At 34.5% G+C, this 10,759-nt stretch overlaps 1 protein-coding gene across 1 annotated transcript; it reads right to left on the bottom strand.

The window, feature by feature from the left end:
* Nucleotides 1-883: 883 nt before the first annotated feature.
* LOC131914093 (olfactory receptor 7E24-like) lies at nt 884-1,834 on the bottom strand. Its single transcript, XM_059266687.1, has one exon. It carries the CDS (start codon nt 1,808-1,810, stop codon nt 884-886), a length of 927 nt encoding a protein of 308 aa, XP_059122670.1. The 5' UTR covers nt 1,811-1,834.
* Between the last annotated feature and the right edge of the window lie 8,925 nt (nt 1,835-10,759).

The raw sequence follows: 10,759 nt of genomic DNA, 5'->3' as shown, positions 1-10,759 counted from the left end.
GGTGTATGAGTTATGTAAGTACATAGTACAAAAATGGCAGGAGTACAGTCAAGGCCATTTCAGAAATTGTTGCAAATTTTGCCTTAATCTCAAGTTAAAATTCTTTTAGTGATTTAAATTTTTTCTTTACATTTGAGAGGTTCACACATGTTTACAAGCATATTAATCCCTCATTTCCATCCCTTCATTCTCCAAATATCCTTCATTTCATATTCTTCACCCAATTTCATGTCTCTTTTCTCATAGTCCATTGATTTCCATTAGTGTTGCCCATATATGATTGAGTTTGGGGCAAATCCTGGAGTATGGGAATGCTATCAGTGGCCACATAATCAAAAGAGAATGATTATCCCTTTCTGAGAATCCATACCCTGCAAATAGCTGGTTTATGAACCTCAAGTCAGTAACAGAAACTTCAATTTTTAAAATTAAACATTCTTGCACAACACAGTCAAAATACATTAATATTATATTTACATGCTGATAAATTATGTTAGAAAAATATTGAATATCTTCTTCTAATTAAACCATTAATTTCCATCTGTACATATGGTAAAAGCATATCAATTCTTGTCAAATCTAACAGTCAAATCTAATGCAATCCAAAGTATTTCTGTCTATATTTTTTGATGTTTTATTATATGCAAACATATGCAGTATGAATTTTTAATGTTATATGTTCAGAAATAAAGCCACAGTGAACCTACAATATCTAACTTGGATAAGCACAGCAAGATATATCTTGAATCACTACATGTATGCATTGTTTCGATAATTTGTGTCCAGAAGTTTTCACAGTTGCTACATTTTTCATGACACCACAGTCAGTTATGTGACCCACAGTTTAAAATCTATATATTCCAGGGTCATACAGGTAGTTAAGTTAGGTTATTTTGACTATTTTCTGCAGGGCTTTCTTGATGTCTCTATTTCTCAGACTGTAGATGAAGGGGTTAATCATGGGAACCACCATGGTATACATTACTGAAGCCACCACACTTTCTCTGGAAGAGTTAGGAACAGATGAACTAAGGTACACACCAAGGCCTGTTCCATAAAATAAGCAAACAACTGACAGGTGTGATCCACAGGTAGAAAAGGCTTTATATTTCCCATGTAATGATGGAACTCTAAAAATGGAGGAAATAATTTTATAGTAGGAGTAAAAGATTCCCGAGACAGGGAGAAAACCACCAATGATACCTATAAGAAATATGACTATGTTACTGATAGAGGTATCAGAACAGGCAAGTTTTAGAAGCTCTGGAACATCACAGAAGAAATGAGGGATTTCTTTATTAGTGCAAAATGTTAGTTGTGACACCATCAACCAGTGTACCTGTGAATCCATAAGACTAATGAAAAATGACACCAGGACCAAACGTCTACACAGACCAGGATTCAGGATGACTTGGTAGTGTAGAGGGTGACAAATGGCTACCCATCGGTCGTAGGCCATCACAGTCAGTAGTAGGTTGTCCATACACCCAAAGAGAAAGAAGAAGGATACCTGACTTAGGCAGGCTGCGTAAGTTATAGTTTTGCTATGGGTCTGCATGTTTATCAACATTTTGGGGACTGTGGTGCTACTGAAGCCCATGTCAGACAAGGAAAGACTGCAGAGGAAGAAATACATGGGGCTGTGGAGGTGGGAATCAGAGCTGATGGCCAGGATGATGAGCATATTTCCAAGCACTGTGAGCAGGTATATGAGCAAGAATAGTACAAATAAGATGGGCTGCAGGTCAGGATCATCTGAGAGTCCAAGGAGGAGGAATTCCAAGGCCCCTGTTAAATTATATGGCTCCATGGGGTTAGGATATCTTTTGAAAAGAAAAAGACTGTTATAGTGAATTAAGTACTATAAAGGCAACTAGCTAACATGCCTGTATTTTTGTAATGCAGCAATCATAAGAAAGCATTCAGATACAAGAACTACTAAGGTTTAAACATAATTTATTTATGTTTGAATGAATGTCAGAATGTATGTCAGAATGAAGGTTCATGGGCTAGGATCTTTGTTGTCTATTTGGTAGATACTTGAAACATTTAAGAGGAATCCATGATTTAAATGTAGATCAGTGGTACAGTCCTTGTCTAGTAAATGTAAGGTCATAAATTCAATCTCTCCAGAAAGGAGGGTATAGAAAGTAGTGGTGGGAAGAGGGAAGAAAGGAAGGATGAGAGAAAGAAAGGAAGGAAAAGAAAAGAAAAGAAAAGAAGAAAGAAAGAAAGCAAGAAAGAAAAAGGAAATAAAAAGAATCTGGTGAGAAGTTCACCAAATAAGATATGCCCTTGATAGAGATTGAGAGACTCCAGCCTCTCTGGATGCCTCTTTATTATGACTTCCTCTCTAATACATTTTCACTTCTGCCATTCACCAAGAGACCACAATCAGAGCCAGTGCAACATAGTTTGAATTTCTAGAGCACAAAGCTTTGAGCTACATAAATTCTTTTTCTAATAAAGCTTACCTGTCTTAGGGATTTTGATAAAATGATGCAAAACAGATTAACTCAATGGCAATTACCTTTAGTGATATTTCTTAGTTGTGGCAAACTCTTACAACTCTTTCCTCAATGGCCTCTGTGATAATCCCTTGTTTCTACATATATCATCTTCAGAAACTCGAGGCAAAAATATATTAGAAAGAGTTGCTATGTGGCTGGGCACGCACTGTCCAGTAACCAGGCAGGAGGCTTGGGCATCCTGAGGCCTTACTCCTACATATCCTGGGGTCTTACGTCCTACATAATCTGTGAGCTGCGTGGTCACATAATTTGCACACAGCATGATCACGCAATCTATGTGCATGCGTGGCATAGCTATGTGAGCCTATACACACATGTACAGAGGAATCCATAAAAGTGGGTCACAGACTCCTCCCCCTCTTCTTCTTCTTCCTCCCTCTTTTGCACATGTCTTTCAAATAGGCCCAAGCCCATTCTCTTCTGAATCCTTCCCCTAATAAACTTTCATAGTGGGTTTTGTCGTATCTCATGGCTTTTCTCTTACAGTAAACAGCACCACTTAATGAATAACACAGAGCTACATAAAACTAACAGAGAGGATTGTTTTGAAATCACCATTCCATGAACACAGTAAAAGGGTCCCTACCACTAAAACCACACATGAAGAAGAAAGTGCTTTTTTCATCTATTTACTTTGGGGAAAAAATCATTCTAATAAAGAATACTATGAAGAAATTATGTATATGTTATCTCTTAAAAGTGCACTAAGTTCACTTCCTTGGATTTATATTGCACATACACAAGCTAAAAGAAGTAAAATATGGCATGCAGAAATGACTCAGCAGTTAAAAGAACTTCTTGCTCTTCTAGAGGACCCAAGTTTTGTTCCCACTACCCACATCAGGTGGCTCACAATGGCCTATAACTCTAACACAGGGGGAACCTACTCCATTTTCTGGCCTCCTTGGGTACCTAAACACAACTTGCTTGTACACAAAAATGAAGACATATATTCAAACATTTTCAAAATTAAGGAAAAAAACCCTAGATTCTAGTCTGTCAAATGTTATTAGTCAATTAGAATTTTTATATTGTCCAGGTTTCAGATAGTTTCTTCATTTTTCCATTTTCTGATTTTGTAACTCATGTTCAGTTGAGATTTAGTTCTTGAGAAAATGTGAAAATTATCAGGTAAATGCATTTTCAAATGTACCTGAATGTGTAAATATTTAGCATTGTCTTCCAAGTTTGGTAAACATTTATTATTTTTATTGATTGTTGTAGCTGGAGTTTTCTCCAGTCCTGCTCCTGCCTGTAGCCACTTAGACCCAAATAAACACACAGAGACTTATATTAATTAAAACTGTATAGCCTTATGGCTTAGGATATATGCCTATTCTATATATTTGATTCTGAAGGTAGTATTAATTGATAAAGTACAATGGTTAAATAATAATTTTTTGTTTATCTTTTTAGTTAATGTGCAAAAAATAAGATTGATTACACAACATTCTAAAATATGTATTATTATACTTTGCACATATCCATTCTCAACTACTTTCCCTAGTCCTCCTTCCCAACAGCTTCTTCTGTTTCCCTTCCTCATAATTTTCTCCTTTCTTCATTTAAATTTAGTGTTACATATAGGAGAATATGTGGTGTTTTGTTTTTTATTATTCCTCATTGCCATCCATCTTGCAACCCTGTCTCAGTATCTGAAGTCCAGTCCTGGTAATACAGGTAGGCATATGGTATCACACTTAGCTACAATAATTCTTTTACTTTCCTTTCTTTTTCCCCAATAATTATTTTCTAATGGTTACTCTATATATTTTTCATTTTCCCTTTCTTTCTTTCTTTCTTTCTTTCTTTCTTTCTTTCTTTCTTTCTTCCTTCCTTCCTTCCTTCCTTCCTTCCTTCCTTCCTTCCTTTCTTTCATTCTTTCTCTCTCTCTTTTCTTTCTTTTTTTTTGGTATGGGTAAATTCTGATGGCAGATCCCAAATCTTTGCACATGCTAGACAGGTATATTAATTATGTAGCTATATCCATCCCTCACTTTGAATCATCACAGTACATAAATTCTACAGGGTCTCTAGGGAAGATCTAAGGTTGAATTCACATTTTGTTCTTTTGTTGTTGTTTGTTATAATCTGGTACAAACTTTTATTTCTTACATATATCTCTAACCCAAGCTTTCATGATAGATTTTTTTTTTAATCAAATGCAACCACTTAAGTGCATTTGAAGAATATAGGACCACACTGGAACCAAAGCTTTACTTTAGTTTGGCCTTCTTAAGATATTTTAAGATCTTTTCAATTCAAAAATTTTTCTTAGGATGATTGTATTTCCTTTAAAATAAGGTATCTTAATTTTAAAACTTTGAGTGTTTCTTTCTTCTAACATGTCAAAACATGATTTAATTTCTCAGTGAAACTCAGTAATATAAACAACTAATATAGAGTAATTATTTCAAGTTTCCAAAATATTTAATTTTGATAAAAATTCAAGTGAGAATGAAAAGAAAATCACATGTGAGTAATTTGATTATTTATGAAATAGATATACTGATTAGATCTACTAAATAGTAACAGGTCTGTTACTGTTACAAAATATATTCAATTCATTTAAGATAGAGTTTAAAGTAAAGATTGTTGAAATGAATCTTACATGACAGATGTTTATCTGTTCTTTATGTGTTTGCACAAATTTTTATGATGTACTTTTTGCATTTCTACCCAGAAGCTAGGGAGGACTCCATTGATCAAGATAATTTCAGGTATTCTTCATTGATAAGATGTTATAAAAGGTAACTTTACAAATCTTAACACCTATCTCATGGAGACTCTTTCTCCTGTTTGCCTTCCCTCATTTTGTAGCACCTAGCATCTTAAATATTTTTAAAGTTCTAGTCTAGACCCCCTTTAAGACTTTTTGCTCTTCTTAGGTCTTAAGCTGCTATACAGCCCTAACACTTTCATATTTTGTTATTGTGTATTTTGTCATTATTATCATTGTTCCTGTCTGGATGTGGTAATGAAGGAGTATGATTCTATCACATAGGAAAGTGATGTAAGGGAATCATGACCTCCAGGTCAGCCTCAGTGATACAGTGAGAACTTATCTCAAACATACAAAGACAAAAGAATACACCCAAGAAAAATGTACTCCTATAAAAACAAGAATAAAATTGTCTTGGCTAAGGGTGTAATTCAACCATTGAAGACTTGCATAGGATGCATGCAGCATGAGATTTGATCCTAAGTCCATCAAATAACAATAATAAAAACAACAGCAAAATTAAAAGTTTTGTCAGGAACCCAGATCAAATTGAGGCTTCAAATGACAATATTTTGCTGGATGAGATACTTTCAATTCTAAATATATGCCTCTATTTAATTTCATCTGTGATTTGTTTAGTCATGGGCTCATTACCATGATTTTTAACAGTTATAACATCTGGAGTCAACTAAGATTACTAAACTGTTGTTATAATAATGATTTGCCTGGTGTCACACTGGTAACATATAACACATGAGATTCAAAATTTTACTTTATTTAATTAATTTGATTAAATTAAACTGTTAGCTAATAAATAAACTATTAGATTAAATTAGTTCAATTAATTAAGATTTATGGTCTAAACAAAGAACTTACTCTGTTTCTTCAAATTCATATGTTTTAAGTAGATGTTTGAGATATATTCTGAAATTACAAGTATACTAGAACTTTTTTAGTTTGATGGTGGTTGTTTTTGTGTGAAAATATGTGTAGGTGAGAGGTAAACTTTGCTTACTTTCCATCTTATTTTGAGACAGAGTCTCTCACTGGTCCTTGACTCACTTGGGTTACTTTGACAGGCTAGTCAATCCCTAAGAACTGTCTATGTCCATCCACCTAGTTCTAAGGTTACAGACATTCCCCACCATATTGAGATTTTGGGTATGGATGCTGGTAATGAACTCAGGTCCTCATGTGTGTGCAGCAAACACCTCTCCTACTGAGTCATCTCCTTAGATCACTCTAACAGTTTTCTGTCCCCTCAGTATTGAACCCAACATTGTGATTTTAAAGTTCTCCTAGAGTTGAAATGTGTGTATGGGATGGGGTCAAGAATAAATGACACAATAAACAATGGAGGTAAAAATATGAAATGAGGACAAGTTACGGATTTGGTATGAGTTATTCTGTTTTAACACTCTCTGATTTCCCTCGTGTTAGAGCCGTCCTCATTGTAACTCATAGGTCAAAGGCACCTTCAGCTCTACTGTGTGTTATATCAGTGACACAGAGGGAAGAAAATAGTGGCTACAGGTTTTGCCATGGATTGCAGGGAAGAGAAATTTTGGGTTAGATTGGTAGAATTGACAACTCATAGGTACACAGGGGATGGAGTCTGACCATATGTATTCAACCTGCTATCACGCTCTTGTACTTCAAGTTATGGTAAAAATGACATAAAACAGCCTTGAAAACACACATACAAGTAACATCATATAGACTGAACAGGTAATATTTAGGAATAAGTGTGTATATATGTATACATATATGCATGCAATGACAATTAGCAAAGAGAGAGACCATTAATTTGAAGGAGAATGAAGAGGGCTTTATGTGAGGATTTGGAGGGAAGAAAAGCAAGGGAGAAATTAAGTAAATTAAAAAAAATTGCAAGTGGTACATAAAATATACTTCTAACCTCAAATTAACACGATGATAGTACATATATGTTTTCTAGGGAAATATTGAACTTGTATAAATGTACAGCCTCAATGAAAATACATAAGCTGGTATTTGGAAGCCCTGGGTAAAGTTTTCTGTATTCATTCATTTTTGTCTTTTATTTTCTGGCTTTTATTTTATGTCTGTCTATGCAGTCCAGGTAGGCTTTGAAATTGATATTTATCTCAAAATTCTAGACTGACTTCAAACTCAAAATCTTCCTATCTCAGCTTGCTAAATACTGGAATGGCATGTGTGCCACAATACTGTATTCACTGGTTCTTGATATTTTGGTTCCTATGATCATTTTCATCACCAACTTTATGATATTTTTTAATGAGTAGCAGACAGTTTAGGAAGGTATCTATTTCATGTTCCGGTTGAAGAGATTCTTCCAAAATTTAGAATCCACAAGAGTAGAAAACTAAATAGAATATGAGAATTCTCACATTAACTAATAAAATTAATAATAAGCTTAATCAATAAAATAAACTTCATAGCACTTTGAGATAAAACTATGCTAATTGGTACATTTCCCTCTTCAATTATTCCACATATCTTTATGGTACCAATGATGAAAATGCTGTTGCCTCTCCTTTGTATATTGCATAGATTAGTACTTACTAGGCTGTATTGTAGTTCCACATGAGAATGACCAACAGTGATTTAGACACTATTGCAATCTTGCTGGGTATGTGATTATGGCCTGGGTTCTGTGTTCAGGATTAGTAAAAAGAGTCAATTATGACACTTCCCACGCAGCTGATGAAGTTGGGAGGAGGAGGAGGAAACATGTATAAGGCATTCTGGATCAGAACTGCTAAAATCTAGATCTGGGACACAGAGTGGATATTTATGAGACTTGTGAGGCTTAATTCATAGAGCCAATAATTAGGCAAAGTGTGCCTTCCATGCTATACAAATCTCTAAGGATCTATTAATAGTAATGTACAAGAGAAAGGGCAAAAGTGAATATGCCAGGAAATGTATAACCCTTACTAGCTCAGAAAGAAGCTTAATTTTACTCTTCTGACCTCCAAATTATAGAGATCTTACAATACTAAAACACATACTTTCAATTAATACTTTCAGTATGAGATTTGCTATATGATTTTTATTGAATGATTAATATAATTTTCAGAGAATTAAGTTTTCTGTATATAGACTCTGATACAATTTCCATTTTCCCAATTGATATCTCTGAGAAGAAATTGGTTTGATACATGCTGTAGTCATGTATTAGAGTTTAGGATTTTATGCTATGAAGTTGTTTGTTTTTTTATTATTTTTGTGTGACATTCAGGTTCTTTTTCTTTCAAATTGTGTATGTTCACATTTTAGGCTGTGATTTATTATTTTCTTTTATTTTTGTGATTATAATATCACATCAATTCTCCCTTTCCTTTCCTCCCTCCAAACCCTTCTACATATCCCCCTTTTCTCTCTTTCAAATCCATAGCCTCCTTTTACATTAATAGTTATTACATTCAAAGATGTATATGCATCTATATTTCTAAATATAACCTACAAATGGAAGCTCGATAATCTGCATAAATATTTCACAAAGTCTTGTGAAATATAGGTCAAGGCTGTAACCATCACAGTCATTGTCTAGAAGAATTACAAACTAATTTGCATGGCTATTACAAAGATTTATTTTCTTGAGGTTCAAACAATTCTCTTGGTTTCTTGAGACATGGATTTTTCCCCCATTAAGCAGCTGACAGTATGGCAACTGCTTCCATTACAGCAATCTTGTCTAATGACTGGCAGGTGGTTGGCAAGAGAATGCTGAGTATTTTGTTCTGTCATTGTTTGAAAAGACACTCTAATATTTACTGGAAGGCAGTCATTAGGTTAAACCCATACTCATTGATATTGAAACATACCAGTTCATTAAAAAAGTAGGCATGGACCATTGGAATATTTCTGAGGTTAGCCACCATGCATTTTGCAACATCTCAGATATAAAACAAGAATATTAACTATAAAAAATCTTTGAGAGTTACCTTCTTTGTGTCTTAAGGCATTCTCTAATCATTTTCACCATCATATTCTCAACCAATTTACTTGAAGAATTGAAACATGGAATAATTTACTCTGTTTTGAATCTTCTCAGATTCTAACATGCTACCTTCTAATTTCTCTTCCACTAACTTATTTCCTTCATCAATGTCAAGAAAAGACAATAACATTGTCAATTCAGCCATTGGCTATTCTGAATGTTATTCAACCATAATTCATCTCCCCTCTAAAACATTCTCTGTGTCTTTCTCATTATCTCTCTGTCACTCCTCCCTTCCTCATCAGAGTCTCATTATGTAGAAAGGTGTCATTTCCTGGATACTGAAATTACAGATGTGAGCCACCTTACCTAGTGTCTTTAATAATCTTTATGTTGACCTCTTCAGTCTTTATTGAAATGTCTTTACTATATACAGTGTGATAATGGAGACTCTATAAAAATTATCTTGTACTGCATATTTCGGTTATTTTATGATTTGCTCTGAATTAAATAAAATTCAATGTTTGAACAACTGACAGGTTGAGTTTTCATTTACTGACATGAAAAAGTCAGATATTAACTGATTTGTACATGGGAAAAATGGTAACGATCCAGGAGCACACACACACACACACACACACACACACACACGAAAAATAAAGGTGAAAAATTGAGACTATTTTAGTGGTTATATAATAGGAACACATGATACTGAAACACAGTAATTTGTGCTGAGAACTGGGATCAGATACTGGATGACTGCTAAATTGAGTCTGGATCGAAAATATGGGAGAGAAACAATTAGGTGTGTCAGTGACTTATCCTGTTTTTTAAAACTTTCCCCTATCACTATATGGGAAAACATGCCCACAGCCATCCTTTACCCCAAATTCCTCTAGGGAAACAGAAAGTTCAGTACCTTTTCCATGTCCCCTATGAAAGGCAGGTTTGGACAATTTCTACTTTTCCCCCCTTCCCTTCCCCCTTTTTGTTGTTTTGTTTTTTTTAAAAAACAAATAAACTGATATTGTTAGTTCTGGTGACATTTAACTATAGAGATACTATTAAGGGGACATGGATCCATCCTACTGAAGATTCATTTTGACAGGAAAAATAAAACTATATATTTTTTCTCCCAGGAGTTTATAAAACACACAGTACAAAGTCTATTGGCCCTGGTCTAAAAACATGCAAAACTCTGTGAAAAATAACTCCATACACTCAGGAAAATAAGAAAAAGGCTGTTTACTGGTAACACACATTGGGCTTTAGCTAATGCCGTGAATAGAAACTGTTATTAATTTACATATGTAAGCAAAGATACAGTGAAACCACTTCATTGGACAACTCTATGGGTAGAAAGGTTAATTGGAATCAAACTGCCATAGCTATCTCTCAGGGGACCGAGAGAAACAAAATGGTAAAAAGCAAGTGGATATTATATGGCAGGCAGCAAGAAGGGAGTCCTTGAGGTGATACAGGCTCTTCAGTTAACTGGAACTAGACACCCTTAACCGAGATAGTTGACCTTTGGGGGCATATTAAGGGAGGTCCTGGTAA

The sequence above is a fragment of the Peromyscus eremicus genome, chromosome 7, assembly GCF_949786415.1.
Source record: "Peromyscus eremicus chromosome 7, PerEre_H2_v1, whole genome shotgun sequence".
Lineage (NCBI taxonomy): Eukaryota > Metazoa > Chordata > Mammalia > Rodentia > Cricetidae > Peromyscus > Peromyscus eremicus.
The sequence above is the reverse complement of the archived record's forward strand: the minus strand, read 5'-3'. Positions and strand labels throughout refer to the sequence as shown.